At 32.6% G+C, this 23,501-nt stretch overlaps 1 protein-coding gene across 1 annotated transcript; it reads left to right on the forward strand.

Annotated features, from left to right (window-relative positions):
• The first annotated feature begins 1,671 nt into the window (after positions 1 to 1,671).
• LOC107457918 (uncharacterized) lies at positions 1,672 to 2,675 on the forward strand. The gene has a single exon (XM_016076106.3). It carries the CDS (start codon positions 1,766 to 1,768, stop codon positions 2,504 to 2,506), a length of 741 nt encoding a protein of 246 aa, XP_015931592.1. The 5' UTR covers positions 1,672 to 1,765; the 3' UTR covers positions 2,507 to 2,675.
• Positions 2,676 to 23,501: the final 20,826 nt, after the last annotated feature.

The raw sequence follows: 23,501 nt of genomic DNA on the forward strand, positions 1-23,501 counted from the left end.
AAACCCCACAACAGCATCTTCTATCTCATCCAAATCCTCCCGACCATATTTTTCTACAGGAGAGGCCTCTAACCAATAGAGAGAAAAGCAGGGGTTGGAGTTCTCATCAAGAAAAAAAGGGACGGTGACCTCTACAGCTTGGATTTAAAAAGAAAATTTTTGAAATCATGGAAAGAATCGTCAAAGATAGAAAAAACTTTCCGACCTTGAATGACCCGAAAAAGAAATTTACTGTTGCTTATTATTTTGCCCACTAAAGGGCTTGGTCATATGGAAAGGTAGAAAAAGATCTTTAAAGAAGTCGAAAAATCTAACTCTCGATTAACAAGCTGATAAATCTTCATAAAACCCCAGGAGTTGGGGTGGACCTTCGCTACCAACCGACCTCCTTATATAGAGGTCGGATCGAATATAGACTCCACTCTAAGAAGTCGGGATCGAAGGATTGCTGGCAGATAACACTTATTCAAATAAGTAACTGCATAAAATCTCTCAACCCACTTCCAGGAGTCATATCTTAACTACCCTAAGATAAATCAACGGTTATCCTCCTTAAAAGGTGGAATTACTTCAACGGTAGTTATTGGTTCACCACTATAAATACACTAACATCTCTCAGGTATCTCTAAATTCCAATACTCTAAAAAATCTGTAATACCCTTTGCTGACTTAGGCATCGGAGTGTCTTTGCAGGTACCACCCCCATTCTATCATATACACAAGTTGAACGACGACTCCCATGCGTAAACCAAGTCGGAGACCACCTCTTCCTAACGTTTGGGCTAACCTCACAAGTCCAACCCATTAATATTCGGTTACCCACCGTAACAATACTAATATGGTGATTAAAATTTAGAATCAAGATTAAGTTATTTAAAAAAAAATTGAGTTAATCTTATAACTGTCAATATATATTTTTTTATGCTAATATCTAATTATATTTTTATATACATAGAGAGAAAAAAAATTATTTTTATATAGTAAGTATAAAAATTAATTATTTTTATTTGGACAACAGATTTAACACCTAATCAAATGTAAGAGGATACACGTTAAATTTTTTCTGAATTTAGATAAAGAATGTTAAAATTAATTATTAGTAAAAAAATTAAACTCTTTCACATAAAAATAATAACTAAAAATTTTATTTTTTTACTTTTTTAATTTACGGAGATCCTAGTCTTCTTAGTCCACGGACACTTTTGTCTCTTATAATATTTTTGTAAAAGTAATTTAATTTTATAAATATTTGTGCTATAATCTATAATGTGGGAACAAAACTGACGTAATTTTAAAAGATTTATATTCTCGTAATGTTATTACGGATAAAAATACTTGTATTAAATAAATTTGTGTTGATTTAATTTATAAAATTGAATAAACATACACAAATAACACATGTCTTTTAAAAATAGAAATAATATACTCTTCACACAAAACTGGTTTATTGCATAGATAGCTAGGTTCATACATGACCCTTCCATGTCCTTCATCAAAATGAAAAAAAAAAAAAAGACTATCACAAAGTTGCTACACACTCATATGAAAATGACTGGCTCTACATGATGGGAATAATCATCTTATGGTGTAGACAAGTCACAAAAATACATGTATCATATATTAGCCAACAAGTTAATAGGTCCACGTGGACCAAGACCCATGTCACAAATTAAATTGTAAGAACACAGCCAACCACACACACAAAAAAAGTCACACATTGCTTCCTTGACACACATGAATATTTCAACTACTCACACAACACTTGATGAACGAAAGAAAGAAACACACTTTATTGCATTGCGTGGAACTTAGTCGCCCCACACATTACTCACCTCAAACAAAGGAGAAGCTAATTAAGAAGAAGCTCTATCTATCTCTTATTATTATTATCATGGCTTCTTCAAAGATCTTGTTCTTGAACTCTTTCTTGGAGAGAAGAAAGAAGAACAACAAGAAGAAGGGTAATAATAATAATAAAAAAGATTATGATTTGGATCTTGTGAAGGCGGCTGCATGGGCATGGTACCAACGTGGTTCAGGATCAGAAGGGAATAATAATAAGGGTTTGATGAATGAGTTTGATGTCACCACAACAACAAGAACTACTCATCAAAGAACATCGACTAGGCCTCCTTCAAGGTACAAGCTAGAAGCAATGAAAAGAATGGAACTCAACGATAATCATCATAAAGAAGAAGAAGAAGAAGCAAACAATAATAAGGGTCATAGAAAGAAGAAGAACTCACTACTCCTTGATGCATATGAAGTGCAAAGCATTTCAAGGCAAATTGATAGTCATATTATTATAGAGTCAAATAAGAACAACACTTCATCATCAACTAGTTTAATGATGGGGATGAATAAGAAGAAGAATAAGAAGGAAAAAACAAAAGGAACTTGGCTAATCCATGGTGCTGTCTGTGGAAGAGGAGAAGATGTGGTTGATCCAGCAACTTCTGTCATGATAGGTGGTTGTGGCGGTCAACAGCCAAACCGTGTACGTTAACTTAGTCAAATAACAGTTTGAGAAATCACAGGGGGTTAGTAGATTTTGTGGTTTGTATCTATCAATTAGTTATCATTAGTATTTTTAATAATGTGAGATTATATTTAATAGTGTGCGATTACTCACTTTTTTTTAGTTGGTTAAGTGCTGGCCAAATTTTTCATAAAAGTACCGATTCTCTAAATTTTTTCTAACAGTTTTGAATTGAATTATGATATCATTAATTTTTTTTTTCTTCCGGAGTTAGTGGTTTTGATTTTATCATGATCTACATTGTAGTTAGTTACCATGATTGTGGAATAATTTTGTTGATGATGGGACTATGGTATGATTAGTGATATAAATGATATACCCAACAATTCATCACTATAGCTGCCGGATAGATAGTGCTTGTTTCGTTCAAATTATAAAACCATTTTGTTTTTATTGGTTGAAAGGAGGACAAGTCGTTATATGTATTTTTCCTAAAATAGATGGGATATGAAAATGATTTTACGGGAATATTTAAGAATTACAAAAATGGATATAATTGTTATATTCTAGTTCTAGAAATATATGAATAGACTGAAATAGTGAAATCTGATCTACCTATTTTGCTTTTTAGTTAAAAATTTTAAAAAATCAACTATAATATAACTCAATTTAAATTAATTTTTTATATTTTTAATTTTAAAATTCAAAAAATTAGGATAGTAAAAATTATTTTTTGTGTTTGGTTCGACTAGAGAACTAACTGTGTAAACTAAAATCAATTAGTGAAAAAATAAGATTTATTATAGAAAAACAACAACAAAAATGTTAGATAATCAAGATTTAAACGAAATTTATGTATATATCATAATTTGAAGATATTCTAGGAGACTAGGGGAATAGAGAGAAGAGTCGCAAGTCGCAACAATTAAATGAATGTTGTTGAACGCAGAATTATTATACTTTTCAATACTCTGTGGACCATGAGCACCATGGTGATGAGTATCGTAAGGTGGTTTAGTCTTGAAAACATTACTGTAATGGGATTCATCAAGAGACATAAAATTCTAATGAGATAATAATCAATTTTATAGTATTAGCGATTATTTGGTTAATAAATTTAGATTTTGTTAATAAAATATTTTTTTCTTTCTAAATTAAATTAGATTTTATCCTCATCATAAATATTTTCCTTCTCTTTCACTTCCCTTTTCTCTCTTTAAAATAACAGAACAAAAACAAAAATAATAAAAAAAAATCCAAAAAAGAAGAGTTCCCAATTTAATAGAGCGACAACTATGCTCATGACACTACAACAAAAGCGGCATTTAGCGGCGATTCCTAGAACCGTTTAGCGGCGGTTTTGAACCGCTGCAAAACATTTTGCGGCGGTATAATAAAACGCTAGAAGATAGGGCGCGGTAAAACGGATAGCGGCAGTTTTATTCAACCGCTGGAATAACCGCCACAAAATGCAATTTAGATTTTGCGGCGGATAAACGCCGCAGCATGTGGAGGAAAATTGTTATTTTCCAATTTGCGGCGGTTTGTAACCACCGCAACCGCTGCTAAATGTCGATGAGGGAGACAACATATTATTTTTTGCGGCGGTTTCAAAACCGCCGCTAAATTCAAATATTCCATTAAAATTTTAGTTTTTCTATTATTTTGCCTATTTTAACAAAGTATGTTTATTAAACTTTAATTTTTTTACTTTTCAATTAATTTAAAAAAATTGGAACCAAATAAAACAGCTCAATTAACATAACAAACCAAATTAAAGATATGAGAACATAACATATATAACAAAATTGTCATAACATCATCCAAAATAAAGTAAGAATGCTTAAGTTGAATAAAATAAGCATAAAGTACTAAACCAACTTAAATGTAAAAGTATCTAAGAACATTAATTGAACTTCAAAATTTTAATTGCGGGTCGTGATTGCCAGATGAAGATGGCCCTGCGCATGACGAGTCCTGTGTACCGCTCAAAAAAGCCAGCTCTGCAACAATCTCAGATGGCAAATTGTCTCCTTACTGTTGGACTAGATATCCCAAGACCTTTTGTATTGACTGTCTCTTCGCCCGCTCTTCTTCTAGCTTAGTCGTCAATTCTGCAATCCTCCTCTTGTCCTCTGCATTGGACTCTGCAGAACCCGACGGTTGTCCAGCAGCGTTACCAAAGATTTGGGTGAGATATGGTAGGTCCAGCACCTAGGGTACGAACTCGTCCTGGGTGTTCCTTTTCGAGAACTTGTGCTAGCGAGTCATTTTGTGAAAGGTGTTTAGAGAATCCATCCTGCCTCTCAATATTCGCAATTAGGTACTAAAAAATTATGAAATCTATATGGAACACTATAAGGCACATTACATGATACGTCATAGGTGGATAGAATACTAGAATTACTTTTTTTTAAAATAATCTAACTTTTTAATCAATTAAGTCTAATTAAATTAGTTTAACATAAAAACATTAATTAGTTTTAACTTTAGTTGAAGTCTTATTATTTAATACGATTAATGACTATCTACAAATAAATTTGAATATGTCATAAAAGTACATGTATATCAAATTAATTCTTGACCTGGTAAGTAAAAACACTTCAATAAGTGAGAGATTATTTATTATCAAAAGCCAAGAATCAAGGTTGACAAACTGCAACGGTTATACTACATTAGATATTTATCATTGGAATATATAAACAAATAATAGTAGTATATTATAATTATAATATTATAACAAATAGAAAGATGAGTTGTTATATTGAGGTGGGTTTCCTAATGAATCCTGCACTGAAACTCTTCCCTACTCCCTACTTAATTTGCTTCTATTTGGCGATAAAAAAAAAGGGAGAAGAAAATATATCAAGAATGCACAAAAAATCCAAAACCATCAACCAATGTCAAACTCACAGTAATAACATCATTTTGACAGTATCAGCAGCAACCATACCAAAATAATTAGCTGATAACATAACTTCAACAAGAATTAACATATCATATCAAGTGTTTCATAACTCATAACCCATGACATAGCAGCAGCAACAACTAATGAAATAACAGAACTAAATAAGCAACAGAAGGAAACTTATTGAAGCATTAGAAGGAACGGACGATGAAAGCAATAGTTCATAGTGAAGCGACTAAAATTAATAGAAGCAACCAAAGAAAGAAAAAATACAGAAGCAATGGAACAAAAGCAAATAAAAGCAGAGAAATGGGAGAAAAGAACAATGAAAAGTATAAAATAACAAAGACAGGAACAAAAAATGGAAGAATACAAACCTGTGAAGGGACAGCGTAGGGAAGAAAAACACACGACGACTGGCAGTAGGAAGGGAAGAACAGCGGCGGGTGAGGGAGAATAAGTGAAACTCTGTTGGGTTTCCGAACCAGGCCTCTTGTTTTTCTTTCTTTTGGGATCCAAAATGATGTTTCGATCCTTCATTTATTTTAAAGAAAGAAGATACATAAATACTTTTGTTTAGACAATAAACCCAAGCACATGTGACATACAGGAAATTTGCAATGCTTCCCTTTTTAATCTAAAGTTGTAGCACGAGATTCAATAGAATTTTCGAACCAAAATAAAAAAATAATGGGAGTTACACTTATCAGTTATCATACTTCTAGAAGCATAGAAACGAAAATACGCAATCAGAACATAATAATTAGTCTAAAATAATGAAAGAAGAGAAGGACAACTACATAAGAAATCTACTTAACACACGTTTTTAATGAAAGGATTTATTTAATGACTATGAATATATGATTGTCCCATCCCCTTGAACTAGCTGCCTCACTACATTTAATTTTACTTTTTATATGTTTTTCAAATTTAATTGCATAATGTCTAATTTTTTTTTCTAAATATCATCTGACGGATAAATTTAACTCAAAATGAAAGGATATAAAAAGTGAAACTGTTATGTAATTAATGAATAAAAATAAATCTAGCTTTTATTTTAAACTTTACTTAATTTACTTTTTGGTGATTGTGGAAAGCTTTGGTGGTGAAGCTGTGCATTTCATTTTTCCTTTGTAAGCTATATGTTATTATGTAACATGTTGAAAATATAATACCTAACAGATTTTATCTAATAAACTCGTCTGTGATCTTTCATTGAACATTTTGGGGATTGATCCAATAAAAATCACTAACATACAGTCATATCTATCTTTGTCAACATGCTCTTTTCATTCCATAGTAAATCATATATATATATATATATAGAAGAATCCAGAATAAATCCACTCCTTTTTATACACAATAAAAATAGAAATAAATTAAGAATTTTTTTTCAATCAAAATCAGTCAACGTGTATCTTTTTAGAAATTTTTCTTTAATAATTACTCATTCACTATTTTGTTAGTTGATTTTACGAAATCTGTAGATTGGATGTAGCTAAATTTACATTTTATCTATATCTAATTATAATTAAGTGTGAACATGAAACAAATAAAGAGAAAAAGCAAGTTGGAACTTGGAGGAGATAGAAACACAAAGAATTAAAAAAATGAGTATATTACAAGTAATAATATACTCAAAAGGCAATGAATGAGAATATTACAAGTTAAGGATTTTAAAAAAATAAATTTTTTATCTTAAAAAAATGTTTAATAATTCAGAAATGTAACAAGAGAGGTTCATGGAGCTATTTTAGAGTACTTTGGATACTATACAGTACTTACTGCTGAATGATATGTAAAAGAAAATTAAAATAAGGTAAACAAAAGAAGAACAAAAAAGTACCTTAACTTTGGAAAGACACTCTTATATTTAACCAGCAACAAAAAAAGCTCTCGAAGAGAAAGTGAACTGACTTCACGCAATTGGTTTGAGATGGAGAAGTCTCTCACCTGATGAGAATGACGTACAACTTATGTGAGAGTTTGAGAGTTATAGAAATGTTGGGCTGTATGGAGAAAACAGAAAATGCTTAGAAATAGGATTAGATTATAACAATATTTGATCAATGGATTTAACGTTAATCATTTCAAATATTTTGTTTTAGTATTTTCAAATCACATTAAATGTATATTATGCAATGTACCCTTGTTCCTTTATTCTCGCCCTAAATTTACAAAGTTACGGGATTAACTTAAGCAAGTTAACTACTGCTTCTTTAAAAATTTAAACTGAACTACCTCCATAATTTAAATGGACTTAAACTGTTAGGTTAACAAAAAAATAGAGAATATTGTTATTAATTTCTAATGTTTGTTGAAATAATCAATTATAAAAATCTATGATTCACAAAGGTATATAAACGTGGTTCTTCAATTAAATAAACTTTTAGTGATAAGCAATAAATCAGTTTACACAAGTTCAGCACAGATTATTTCTGAAGCTCCACTCACCTATCTGGTTCTCCTCTTTTTGGGTTTCTCTCTAAATATTTTTTTATTTGCTACTTTGAACTGTTTCACATTAAATTGTTTTGATTTCTCACAATGAAACTCGATTTTTGTTTTTCAGTTTGTTGAACTCCTTAATTATCACACCAATAGCTAGTTATATGGATCTTCAACGAGGTAAGTCACATTATTTGTCTGTGTCTCATGTATGTACTATTTGAACCCTCTTTTTATACTTTTTTTAATTTCAGTCTAAATCAAAATAAACGACCTTTGAAAAATTAAATTTTTAACCAAAATAAATATACAACTAAAAAACATGTTCGCAATAGCATATAAAATTTAACCAAATTCACAAAATCTGATACAATTCAGAATCAGTACCTTAACCCAGCAGCTCAAATAGTATTATTAACAACAAATCAACATAACAAAACAAGTAAGAAATCAAAATCAAAATCAACAAAAAATGCTTAATGCCGACTAGATGACCAGAGGAAGGGACAGAGAGACATAAGAAAAATACTCAACAATATTATTAGGGCAATCTCAGCAACTCAGAATAGTCAGATATTAACAAAATCTCGGCAACTCAATAACAGTGAACCATCCCCAGTAACTCAATATCAGTGAACCACCCCTAGCACCCCCAGCAACTCAATCAGTAATTCAGAATTGTTAAAAACAGATCAACAAAACAAGAAAAACCAAACTCAAGAAGCAGTGTTAAAGCTAACTAGAGGAAAGGACAGAGAGACAGAGAGCAAACTTGACGGTGAGAAGAAGTGAAACCTCGGCGATAACGGCGAGGAGAAGAGATAGCTCGGCGGTGAGGGCGAGGAGAGGAGAGAGCTCGGCGGTGACGATGAGGAGAAGAGCGAACTCAACGACGACGACGAGAAAAGATAGCTCCACAATAGCGACGGCGACGAATCTTCAACCCTGCCTCCAATGACCAGACGACGCCGACGAATACAAAGAGAGCGCTAGGAGATGATTAAATGAGGTGGTGCTGCAGGACTATGGAGGTGGCAGTGGTTGCAGTGGGCGGTGGTTACGGTACGGGGATAAGAGAGGACAGTGACTGCTAAAGTTTGTTTCTTTGTTATTTCAATTTTCAGATAATAGGAGAGATGAGTTGGGGCTTGGGAGGAGTTGGGAGGCTTGTGGGTAGTCCATTAGGTTTAGGAGTTTTTTTGTTTTTTTAATAAAAATCAAAAGAGCGCCGTTTTAAGAAATTTTTTCAAACTGGATGAACTAAAATCCATAGTTGTCAAAACCGGACCGGACCGGCCGGTTCGACCGGAAAATCGGTGAACCGGACTTCATATCGGTCCGGTCCAAGTTTAGGACCGTTCAAGCCAAAGAACCGGTACGAACCGGTCAAAACCGAAATGAACCGGTGAAAACCGGTCAAATTCGGTGAAAACCGGACCGAACCGAACCGCGTAGGTGGCAGTTGAAGGGAAACTTATGACGCATCGGCGCACCACAGGTTTCGAACCCTTGAGCTTAAAATGCAAAGAGAATGATTCCACCACCCAGCTGCATGTCTTTTAAAAATTTATGGACAAATTATAATACATATAGCAATCTTTTATTTTATTTATATTCAATTTATTTTAATTATAAAATCACTTAATTTTAAATCAATTATATTTTATTTAACTATAAATTTTATTAAATATATTTAAATTAAAAAGATAAATAAAAATTTTTTATTATTCACAGTTTATTTTTTTCATGATTATATGATATCTATTAATATCATTTTTTAATAAATTATATTTTTTTGTGATTTTTTTTAATAAATTATATAATAATAGATAAAAACTCACTGCCAGTGAGACACCAATTCCATGTTTATTCTTATTGTGTTTAATTAAGATACTAATTTCATGTTTATCTTTGTATTAGTTATATTTAGACTTTAAAACTTGGTTGTTTTTAAAATGTTGATGAAGAACTAAAGATATGTATTTTGAATTTATTAAGTTTATGACTATTTTTAGTATTTTATATTTTTTATTTACGTGAAATCGGTTTTACCGGTTCAACCAGCGATTTATCGGTTGAACCAATAAACCAGTGAACCAGTAACCTGACCGGTTCGATCACCGGTTCGGTTCTTACAACTATGCTAAAATCAATGATAAAAATTAATTTTAAGATTTCATAAAATTAATAATATATCCTTATAAGTAATCTACGTAATTAGTAATCTCTATTACGTTATACCTATAAATAATTAATAATTATAGATTAATGATATTTATTATGCTATAAATAGCTATTAATATATTTATAATACTTATAAATATATGAAAATCATAAAATCTATAAATATAATAATTATATATTGAATAAATTATACTAATTATTAATCAAATTATTATAATAATTGCTTATAATAGCTATAATTTATAATAGTTATAAATATTTATAGGAATTTATTATAAAATTATGTTATTAATTATTATATGGTAGAATAATTTTTGCAAATTATAAAAATTTTGTAAATATTTTCTTCGCTCAATATTTATTCAGTAATCATTTTCAACCAAAACAGATATAGAGACGATGATAAAACGGTCTAAAGTTGAAATGAAATACACAAAAGACAACACATTTGGAGTTTCTTGTCTTCTGTAATTATTTTTTCTAATAGCGGCTATATTTTTTATTTCGTGGGCAAGAATTTTACTATATTTCTATTAAATTAAGGTCTTTATATTTTGTTATTTTTATAGTAGAATTAAATCTTTATCAAGTAACTTATTTGAAATACACATTATATATAATAATAGAGATGAATCAAATAAGTGTTATATTATTTATCATATGTTAAAGTATATTTAAAAGTGGTATATGATAAACAAATGTATGAAGCCTGGTAATCAACTAATAATCAAAAAATCCAAATTGAAACCGTAGGGGATCTTTTATTCCAAATTAGAAAGTGGCTGACAATAATATATAATTTATTGATTTGAATATATAATTTCTTTTAAAATAAGTAACAATGCTTTAAACATATGTAGCTTAACATAATAGTCTTTACTTAACTAGATTATACCAAGATGGTTTATTACTAAGGAAAACATTGCAATATGTGGTAATACCCATTTTGCGGCGGTTTAAACAAAACCGCCGCAAAATTTAAAACAATAAATCACCCGGCGGACATATAATGGCGGTTTTCAAAAAGACGCTGCGAAATACAAACCTGATTGAAATATAGCAGCGGTTCGAAGAAAACTACCACTAAATGCCGGCCTGATTGCAGTCCAACTGCTCATTTGGCGGCGGTTTAAGAAAACCGTCGCTAAATACAATCTTGATTACAGCCTTGTCCCTAATTGCCGCAATATGTCATTTGCAAAACCGCTGCAAAATTTTTGACGCTATCTACTGGAATTGTCGTAGTGTGAGTATGTGTTTGTGATTTGTCATTAGAGATATAATTATTTATATGCGTTTTTTTATTAGTTTAAACTTAAAAAAAATAATATTATAATATGGTATTAGAACTTCTATAATCGAAAAATCTAAAATTCAATCTTAGTTAATCTCTAAAAAAATAATATAAGATAAAAAATTATATTAAAATTTAAGCAAATTTAAAAAAAAAAAACTTACCACGTGAAAAATTTCTCACCTCATCACGGCCTCTAACCCAATATCCACATCAATTTTCATTATAACAAGCAAAACCACACCCTCGTACTCAAATTTAATTCACACATATGCATTTATATTACTCAACAACAATTACAACTCATAAATCAAGATCAATTAATCATAACAATCACAATTTTCATTCAATCATATCCTAGCGGCAATTAACTTAGCCATTAATAATTAATTTTGGTGTTTGATTTTGATGTGTCATGTCATACACAAAGCTTTAGGGGCGGTGACTTATTGTATTGGATAACATGAAAAGGAAAAATTCTCACCTCACCATGCTTTCAAATGAGGACAATTCTATGGTGCTAAAGGAGAAAATGTTCTTCACCTACTGAAATAACTTCATACTTAACAGAGAAACTTCGAGGAGAAATCAAATAAGAGAACATAAAATGAGAAGACACTACATCCAACTCAAAACCTTAAGGTGTCATGTTAATGGGTCTCTCATTTTATAAACTCTTCAGTCTTCCTTGTTTTTTCAATGTGGGACTAATTTTTATACTCCTCATACTTACTACTTAACAATCTCCCCTTCTTCACGACATATGAGTATCCGTCCCTCACACCACTGCACCACACTACGGGCCACGTCGTCTAGATCACCTTTACCGTGAAGACTTTCGATGTTCCACTTTGAATACTCTTTAAACCACCAGATCGATTAACCATCGACTCGGATACCACTTGTTGGGCTACCGTGGGGAGCTCTCGAACACTGGAAAGACTTCAGGGAGAACCAAGTGAGAGAACATATATAAGATGAGAAGACACCACATCCAAATCAAAACCTTAAGGTGTCAAGTTAATGTATCTCTCATCTTTTAAACTCCTCAGTAGCTAGCAAAGGCAGCGGAGCAAGAGGTAGCGGAGGGGATGAAAGAGGTAGTGGAAGAGACGGTAGAGGCAGCACAGTAGGCTATAAGTGTAGTAAGTCTACATGCATGAAGGTATGTCCCTATAAGAGGGAAGGGAGACTCTGTGCTGAAAACTACCATTGCTCTGCCACAAGGTGTGAAAATTAGGAAGGTGGCTGGTTCAGAAAATGATTTTTCTGTTAATGTATTTTTTCATTCTTTGACAACTCTAAAATATGCGAATGCTTTGCTGTAGGGATTGTTTGTTATGCCACTCGTTGTTCTTGCGTTCATACAACCTGTGATAATCATAAAGAAGAACAACCCCAAAAAATGCTAGAAATACTTGATCTTCTACGTTTATGGTATTTTTTATCTATTTGTTTCTTTTTATTTGGTGCATGTTGATGAACAATAAACTAATGAGATGATGATGTGTGCATTGTGCAGGCTGTCAGTGGGTCGCAGTTACTATCAATGGGTAACTCTTCTTGATGGCGTAAATCTTTGTAGTGGATCAATCTTTGTAGTTGATAAACTTTGCTTGGTCTGAAATAAAGAAGCTCCAATGCTGCACAAACAGAAGAGAAGAGTTTTTAAATTATTAGGTGGAAGAAGAAGATGAAGAAAGAAGAGCTAGCCATTAGCAATATTATCAATGGGTAACTCCTTTTGACGACGTAAATCTTTGTAGTGGATCACAGAGGTATTTTAGGCCCTTAGGAGTACAATTGGTATTTAATAAAAATATTAAGAATAATTGGGTCATAGAAAAATATTAGGATCAATTCGATAAAATTTTAATGCTAAATAAGGTTAAATAGAAAAATTAGAGCACTTAGGAGTAAAATGGTCATTTTGAAAATATCACGACAGTACAAGTAGGTTTGCAAGATTAAACAAAATAAATAAAAAAGACCACAAGAGTAGAATCTCCTGAGATTTGCCGTGAAAAAAACCCAAATGAATAATCACATCTCAATCACAGAAGTGAGACAAAACCCACGTCCTTGTCAATCAACAATTACATCTCAATCACAATCATGCAAGTAGGATAAAATGTCCGTCCTTGCCAATTCAATTGTTATATCACAATTATAATCATATTCAATCATAATCACCATCTTAACCAATTTCATAAGTTATAATTCATCATAACCCCTATATCACTAGGACATTTAACATTATTGTCAATCTGTAAGCGGGACAAAGCTACCATCCTCACCGTGGGTAGGACGAAATCACCATCACCACAATGCTATTATTTCATTAGGTTTTATTGGGGAATTATTTCAATTAGACTTATTAAATCCATTCCTGATACATTTCAAACCCTTAGAACGGTTCTTAGACTCCATACAGAGGTAACTGGGGGATACAGGCTTATAGAAAAGGCTTAACAGCTCACAATTATACAAGCGAGACAAAACCCATGTCCTTGTTAATTAAACAATCATTATCACAATTTAAATAACATACTTTCTTTAATCATATATTAGACCTTATCTTTTTAAAATTATACTTTGACCTTTACTTTCAATAATAATATATTAGGTCCACATTATGCATGGAATCACATTCTTTCCTCATTTATTCTTGAATTCACAATTAGGTTCGTATACCCTTCAAAAATTCAATCCGACATCATACTCTGTTGTGAGATAATAAAACATATCATCCACTTTTAAGCTTTCTTAAACTGGCTCAAATAATACTTATATTCATTCTAATATTCAAATTTCACTTTAAGTCCTTAGTACATTTCTAAATTTAACCAAAGTTTCATTTTTTTAAAATAATCTAAATAACAAAAATCTTAAACCTTAAGGGTCTTAATACCTCAACCGACCCAAGAAAAATTCACCATTTCTCGACTACTCTTTTCTCAAGCATAGTCTATGTACATATATAACAATTCATTCATTTAATCACAATTATTATTCACAATAATCGACCACATCTAATTGATCATGACTTTGCATTTCAATCTTCAATATCAATTAAAATCTTTATTTATTAATTCTCACCAAAATCCTTAATCTCAATAATTACATTATAATAAGAATCTCAATCAAAATTACAATCCTCAAGGAAATCACAAACCTTTAGAGATAGAATTTTTAAACCTTATTAAGGTCTATGCTAATTACTCTCACTTGTAATCTTAGAAAAATTTTAACATAACCTTCCCTAAAATTGGGCTTAACTACCATTAAAGGTTCCCTCGTATCCAACCAATATCTCATACCCTTCATTCCAAAATTCTCAATATCCATCAAGAACTAGTTACTTCACCAATTCTGATAAAATTTCTCCAGATCAATTTTAATAGCCATGAGTCCCTTTTCTTGGGTTTTGTTTCTCATAGTGTGAATCACTTCCTGAGCCACGAGAATGTTATTTGCATTAATCCTGCCAGGTACAAAGAGTTTCAATCTTGAATTGAAAAGCAATACCAATTGTCTAGGTTTAAATGTTCTTGAAGAGATCTTCTTGTCATGCCACATCTTAGTCTTTTCGTCGTATATTTTGGCATTTTCATAAGCTTCAACCTGAAATTCATCTAGTTCATTAAGTTATAGTAGCCTCTTTTCTCCCATAACCTTAGCATCAAAGTTTAGAAACTTTGTTGCCCAATATGCTCTACGTTCCAACTCCACGGGCAAGTGACAAGCCTTTCCATAAACAAGTTGGTACGATGACATTCCAATAGGGGGTCTTGAATGCTGTTCAGTAAGCCCAGAGAGCATCATCAATCTTCCTTCTCCAGCCCTTCCTTGAGACTCCCACTGTCTTCTCTAATATTCTCTTGAGTTCTCTATTGAAAATATTCACTTGAACACTTATTTAAGGATGATATAGAGTAGTCACTTTGTGTTTAACTCCATATTTTTGGAGGATTGTGTCTAGTTATTTGTTACAAAAGTGGCTAGCACTATCACCTCCTTGCAGAGACAGATTTTAGAGGTGACTACTGCCTAGAAAAAGTAAGAACATTAAAGAGGGTTACTTCTCTCAAGGTTCTAAAAATTGGGCCTGTCATCCAACCGCTCTAGTTACTGATTAATTTGTCCAACCGGCTCTGATATCACTTGTTGGTCCACCGTAGAAAGTTTTCAACCACTGGTGAGACTTCGGAGAGAAACTTGCTACTTAAAAATCTCCCCTTCAAGTGTGAGCCACCACAAATCGATTAACCATTGGTTCTAATACCACTTGTTGGGCCACCGTGGAGAGTTCTCGATCACCAGAGAGACTTCGAGAAGAAACCAAGTGAGAGAACATAAGATGAGAAGACACTACATCCAACTCAAAATCTTAAGGTGTCATGTTAATGGATCTCTCTTACAAACTCCTCAGTAGTTAGCAGAGGCAGCAGAGCAAGAGGTAGCGGAGGGGGCGTAAAAGGAAGTGGAAGAGGTGGTAGAGGCAGGGTAGGAGGCTACAACTGTAATAGTAGGTTTACATGCACGAAGGTCTGCCCCTGCAAGAAAGGAAGGCGACTCTGTGCCAAAAACTGCTATTCTTCTGCCACAGGGTGTGAAAATCGAGAAGAGGGTCCAATTCAGAAAATGATTTTTCTGTCAGTGTATATTTTCATTCTTTGACGACTCTGAAATATGCGAATTCCTTGTTGTGGGGATTGTTTGCCATGCCACTTTATATAAGGAACTTTCTGGCTCAATCATTAGTCACACTATATCCATCTCTCTATTCTTAGCCTTTATACTTCTTTTTTACTTACACATGAATAATAATAAGTTTTTTTTGTAATAATTTATTCCAATGAGATAATAAGAAATGATAAAAAAAATATGTGATATTTGAGTGTAATTCAGCTGTGATGTTGTATATTTGTCATGTTGATTCTCTAGATAAAATTTCATATTGAACAACAAAAGGGCAATAAATTTTAAGAAAGTTGAAAAGGTTACGTATAGATTTTTATTAACACTACCGAATAGAGAATTTACTAATAAGATATTTTGGCTCAAAGTTGATTAATATGTGAAATACATTTTTTGATATACATACTAAACTAATGCCACAATATGTGATAAAATGATATGTTGCAATTTATGACATTGATGATGGATACGTGTTTAATAAAATTCAACTCACAATATCGGAGTTGTGACATATTGCGTATTTCAACAAACAACTATTCCAGCCTCCATTTATTGTATCCCAGGATTCATGCATGATAGAATTATTAATTTAGATGATAAGAATAGTATATTTACTTATTTTTGTCACAATAATTTTCTTTACTAAATAGCTTGTGTTTATTTAACTTCTACTTATCATTTTGCATATCCTAAGTTTATTTTTATTTACTATTAAATCAAACAAAAATATTTTAAAGATAATAAAAAATCAGTTTGAAATAGCCTATATTTAGTTATCTTATTTTGTATTTTTTAGTTTCTGCTGAAATAATTGAGTAATATTAAATGTAATAAGTATATAATTATAGATGGTGAGATAAATAAACTATTTTTAAATTATTGTGTCTATATTACCATAAATTAAATGTGTGATGAGAGCTTTTTAGACTTTTTTTTAATCTTCTTCCATTGAAGGAATCTCCACCAAGAAACAAGAAATTCAACTTCCCCCAACTATGCCTATGATGAACACAACGAATTTACCATGGATTAGCCTAGGAAGATTTTGGAAAAGTCTAGGAGGCAAACAACTTTTTAAAAGGTTGACCAGCATTTAATCATTAAAAGAAAATTGAATGATCCTATACTATTGGATTTAATCTCACACCATTAAAAATACTATTGATAACCAATTGATAGTTACAAAACACAAAAATTGCTGGCCCCTAGCACTCCTCGAAAATTTTCTTTGATAATATTGTGCAAGATGTGATGCATAATATGAAATTAGGAGAGTGGTGGCTTTGCAATAATACCTATGATCTTGAGCCTGGAGCATTTTCCATATCACCAAAGTTCCTACCAATTGGACCATTAATTGAAAGTGACAACAACAACAAAAGTTCTTCATTTTGGCAAGAGGACACAATATGCTTAAAATGGTTAGACCAACAACAACCTTAATCTATTGTCTACGTTTCATTTGGTAGCTTGGCAGTTATGGAATCCAACCAACTCAAAGAATTAATACGTGCACTTGATCTCATCGACAAGTCTTTTTTTTTCAGATTATTGGGTTTTTGATTGGAAGAGGTTTTAACAAGACATATCATCCCCACATGATTCGTTGTGCCTAAGACCACCGCAGCATCCTCCCTCGTGCTTCCCGTGCCGTCGATTGCCGCAACGCCCTCCCCTACCCTGCGTGATTCGCCACGCCTAAGACCACCGCAGCACCCTCCTTCGTGCTTCCCATGCCGCTGATCGCTGCAGCGCCCTCTCTCACGATTCACAGTGTCGCCGATCGCCACAGCGCCCTCCCATACGCAATTTGCTGTGTCCAGGATTACCTCATCGCCCTCTCCCTTGCAATTCACCATGCCGCCGACTACTGCAATGCTCTTACCCTCGCAAACATAGCGCCACCAACCACCGTTGCGTCCTCTTGCAGTGTGTTTGTATGTTTTTTTCTAAATTTTTTCTTTAATTATTTTTTCAAAGAGTAACGCTAGGGAGACAATGAAATATGTTTACAATGGTTACAATGGACCGTTTAGAAGGCCCAATTTAGTTTAATAGAGTAAATTAACCCATTAATAACCCTAATCTATTATAGCTGTTTAGTTAACATACCACAAAATTTTAAGTAATTACATTTTTCCCCAAAATCCTAATACAGTAGGTTGAGGCCATTTCACTCTCTATCCAAAACCCTTGCAATTGTTGCAGAACCTTGACCAGGAAGACCCGTCAGCGCCGCAAATGTCAACCATGAAAGGCGAACAGGGAACGAAAGCGCACCCACCGTGGCCGTCGAGAGCACCCCGCCGTGATCGCTGCCGAGGCCGTCCGTGCTCCGCCTCCGATCAGAATTGAAGGGAGAGTGGCTGCTGAACATCCCGCTATCACCGACCCGGAGTCCGTCCGCGCTCCGCCTCCGATTAGAGCTGAAGGCAGAGGAGCGCTCACCCCTGAAACAAGCATTTGAACAGTTCTACTCGCGTGGGCAACGCCATCGCTGAGTAACTGAACATCCGATTCGAGGAAACCAGCCGCGTGCTCGTCACAGAGAAAATATCTAACATCATCAGCGGAAGATCATAACAATCTAAGGTAAGTATGTGGCATTGTTCATTTTTCGAAGGGTTATCACTGTTGTATGTTGTATTATAGATAGATTTTGTTGATGATATGAGTGATTAACCATGGTGAGAAAGCTTTGGGTGCGATGGTAGCATTCCGGAGATTGTGGAGTAGGTAGTTCATTTACGTTATTGCAATTCATGATGATTTAACTTTAGCGCAGGAAAAGGACGAAAAAGTTTGTTAGTTGATTTCATATCAGTTTAAATTAAATTTTTTCTTTTTTTTTACTGTATCTGTGTGGACCATGTGCATCTAATTTAACGTTAACTTGCTTGACCATTGTTGAATCTTCGTTGATATTATCTTCATTTTTTGGTGGCTTTGTTTTAGCAATTGATTAAAGTTTAGCGCAAATTTAATAAGGTTTGCTAATTGTTGTACTTTTAATTGTATGAGCTGATCTGTGAGTCCGCTTAAATTCAAGCTGAATGCAGCATTTGTATGAGTTGGTCTGTGTTTAATGTGCGCACTGGAGGGGTTTGTGCATTGTTTCTACTTATTTTTGTAGGGAATATGGTTTTAGTCGTTGGATTATGTAATTGTTGATTTGTCATGTTATGTTTTTTTTTCCTTGTTATAAAGTGAAAATAACCTTGCATTGCATTGCAGAGGACTAATTGTATGATTAGGTGTTAGCATACTCACAGCACCTAGCACAAGGACGTTGACGTGACGGGCTGAAGGATTACCACATATGGAAAAGGTCAAGGGCAGGAAAAATTAGCATACTCATACTAGACTAAAACTTTTGATATGCTTGTTTTGCTTATACACTGGTTCTAGTCTTGGGAATTTATTTATGTGAAACTAGAAGGACATAACTATGGACCCTCTTTTACCTTTTGTAATTTTGTGAATATGTTGGTCTTCATTCACTCAGGCATGACATTCTAAAAAATTCATGAAAGTGAACATCCATTTTCTTTGTGAAATGAACCATCCATATTCTAGCTAAAACGAACATCCGTCTAACTATGTCTTTATTCAAGGATTTATCTTTAGTTTTCCAAAATGGAACGACTTGAAATTGTTAAGCATTGAGTTCTTGAAATTTGAACTTGAGTTGAGTTTTCATGAAGTATTCTGAACAGATGTTACAGCGAAAATGAACATCAATTTTTTCTGTGAAAGTAACCATCTAGAATCTTACTATAACGAACATCCAGTCTTTATCCAGAGATTAATGTTTACTTTTCCAAAGTCAAATGACTTGAATTTGTTAAGCATTGAGTTCTTGAATTTCGACATTGAGCCAAGATTTCATGAAGCGTCCTGAATAGACGCTATAGTGACCACAGTCTAAACATCCAGTTATATGTAAAAATGAACATCCAACATTTGTGAGTAGCGATAATCGTGTAATCAATAACTGAGATCATATAATCAGAATGAATATCCATCTTGTCTAATAAATTAACCATCCGGATGGATACAATAACGGTGAACATCATTAATATTTAGAAACGAACATCCCATTTTTTTTTTAAAATAAACCCATTCTTTCCAGACCAAATAACTGTTTTCGTTTATAATATCTAATACATGAATTATGTACTGAAAGTCATGTCCAACAGAAACTAACTATTGTCTAATGAGCTTAACAAAGACATGAACCCATCAAATTGGTGGGGCTCATTGTGGCAAACATGAGCACCGACCTCTAGAGTCCAAACCTTGTAACTAAGATCCGTCTCTTCACTTCCAGCCTCAATAACATCTGACAGTTGCATGGCCTACAATTCCAAAAAAATAAAAAAATAAGATAAATCCTTAGTATATATCATTTGCTTGAAACCTCACTAACTAGCACAAATAATGTAACCATAAAAAAGAAATCAAGTCAATCATTCTATCAAGCACATAGACCAAAAAAGAAACCTCACTAACCAGCACAAACAATGTCACTATACATCACATACATGAACATGCAGTAGATACAACTACCAAGCACATAGTCCAGACATCAGTTTCAGAGCCAATGGTGACTATAGTTATTTTTTTTATTCATTTAGTGTTTATCATGTGTGATCATATGTATATTCCAAACTGTCATTTGTTGATAACTAACTCTTGTCTATTTAATTTTCATTATCAAATTAAATCTTAATGATGATAATAACATTCACTGTTTTTCATATTCAACAATATCATGCTTATACATGCAGTTTACATTAAGCCATATAAATTCATATACCAATAAAAGTTAGTCCAAAAAATACCTAGTTTCATCCAACGTCACATTAATATGCCATGCTTAATTAACACATACAAATTCCTCATACATAAAAGTATACTATGAACATAAAACCTTCATAAATTTGGTTGAATCCTGAATGTTTATGATGCATTTGGATAAGCATTAAACATAAAAATAAATATGCCACTTGGAAGATGGAACACGACACAGCGATTCAACCAAATTGGACTCCATTAAAGAACTTCAACGGAGTGATAATATAAAGACAAATCTAATATGTAAAATGTTGAGGAAAACAGGTTGAAAATGTGTAATATGCTCAAAAGAAAGTGAGGTTTTCCACAATTAAGGAGCCTAAGTAACTAATAAAGGAATAAATGCAATTAACGCGCAAACAACTTAGACTAAAGCAATTTAGAGTGAATTGAGGCTGAAAAACTTAGTTATTGCAATTGTGTATTGAATTTACAAGGGTTACTCAAAATTAGCACAAAGAAAATAATCAAGGCGATAATAAAGAAGCCCACTTATTCATGTCAAAGAGTATAAATAAAATAATCAAATAAACACAGCCCTTTGTTCAAGAAGCAATAATTTTGATAAAAACCAATTTTAATTGCTCAAAAACTTCAAAGAACGAGTGATGATGCATGTGATCATTTATGTTCAAAACCAACATGAATAAACCATTTCATTCAAATCACTCAATAAAACATGGTATGCACTTCTTAAAAATATACCAAACAATTGATAACATCTGAATTTTTAACCAAATTGGTATTTTGATAAAAAAAAAGCACAAACAAGTGCATAACAAAATTCAAGCTCAAACATCATTAGAAATCACATAAAACTGCACAATTGTAAATTATAATGCCTCATGAGAATAGAATTTAAGCCAAATGCTGGCCATACATAAGAATTAAACATACAGATTTCATTTAGGCATTTCATCAAACATATGGTGTGTATCATATGTAAACAGAGCATTCAGTTCAATGGAAGCAGCAATCAACTCATAAAATTCAGCCAACAAACACATTCAATCTAACAACGGATATTAATTAGTCCTAAGCCTAATCTATATGCAGAAACCAAAATTAAAAGCAATGAAATAAATAAAATAGAAAAGAACCCAATACAAGGAAAGGGATTGAACCTGCGTTGATGAAAGAGAGAAAGAAGAACAGGGACAGTAATGGTGTCGCAGCGGCACAGAACTTAGCCGCTGCTGGGTTGCACCGGGGTGTTGCTCGCCGGAGCTGGCAGGCGCGAACGGCGGCGTGGGGGCAGCGAACACGGCAGGGAGAAATGGGAAAAGAGGAAAGAAAGAGAAGAGAGAAAAGGTGGGCGACGGTGGTTGGTTGGCTGGGAGTGATGCTTAGGGTGATCTGGGTTGAGAAAACGAAGAAGAGAGCTAAGGGTTGGTTAGAGAAGAAGTGATGGGGAGAAAGGAGGTAATGGCGGATTTAGAGAGGGATTTGTTGTTTTGATTCTATAATTGAGGGTAATACTAATTTAATTCAAATTTCAAATTAGAAAGAATTTAAAATTAAATAACTACCTATAATTTAATTTTAATTACAATTAAATCTCATTGTACGCATTGTACAATAAGACTATTGTCTCCTCATACTTTCTTTTTTTCAAATGTTTCTATCTGAGTAAAGAATGTTTATTTTCATATTTTTTATGTGGGTTATTAGATGTTTCTTTCTTATGTTTTGAGATATTTTTTATGCGGGTGCATTTATTTTTTTTAACTATTTTTTTGGATATTTCTTTTCGATTAAATGGATATTTTTTTAATAAGATTTCGAATATTTCTTTCTTAGTAAATGGATGATTTTTTTATGTGGGTTACTAAATGTTTCATTCCTAGATTTTAAGATGTTTTTTTTGGAAGATGCAGCGACGTGTTTTTTTAAATTTAAAAAATTTACTTATGTTGACCAGTACTAGTTAATTACTTAGTGAAATTGTAAAATTTATTAAAAATTTATTTGTTCTATACTTATACTAAAATTTTGATTAAAAAAATAAATTGGCCAATTTATTTATTTAACAAAACTTATTTTTTAGTTTTTTTGTAAAATTAAAATAACACAAAATTATATAATCAATAAAATTTATTATTTTTTTATTAATATTTATCTAATATTTTAATTTTAAATATTAATTTTTAAATAAAAAATTCTAAACTCAATTTTAATATTATAAAAAAATATTGATTAAAAATATTAGTTAATCTTAATAAAAGGCGATAGCCTCTAACATTTTTTTGTCAAATATATTATATAAAATTTGTCAAAACCAATTTGAATATTACTCCAAAGCATATAATATACCATAAAAAAACAAAAACAAAAAGAATTAGCTCATAGTGAGCAGGATAGAACCAAGAGAGTAACGTATAAATTTGATTTTGAAGTAAATGTGTTGGGAAGAAGAGAATGGGAAGAAGCAGCAGCAGCCTGAAACTGAAACTTGCTCCATTCTCCGCTCCTCACTATCACATCTTCAGAACCATCCTTCCCTTCTCCTCTTCCTCTCGATCATGGTACACCCCACCGCCTCCACATCCACCACAACATTCTCCCCATCACGACATACTCATCAAAATCTCCGAACTCATCGCCGCCGCCGCCGCCAAATCGAAGCCGCT

The sequence above is a fragment of the Arachis duranensis genome, chromosome 7 (assembly GCF_000817695.3).
Source record: "Arachis duranensis cultivar V14167 chromosome 7, aradu.V14167.gnm2.J7QH, whole genome shotgun sequence".
In the NCBI taxonomy this organism is placed as follows: Eukaryota; Viridiplantae; Streptophyta; class Magnoliopsida; order Fabales; family Fabaceae; genus Arachis; species Arachis duranensis.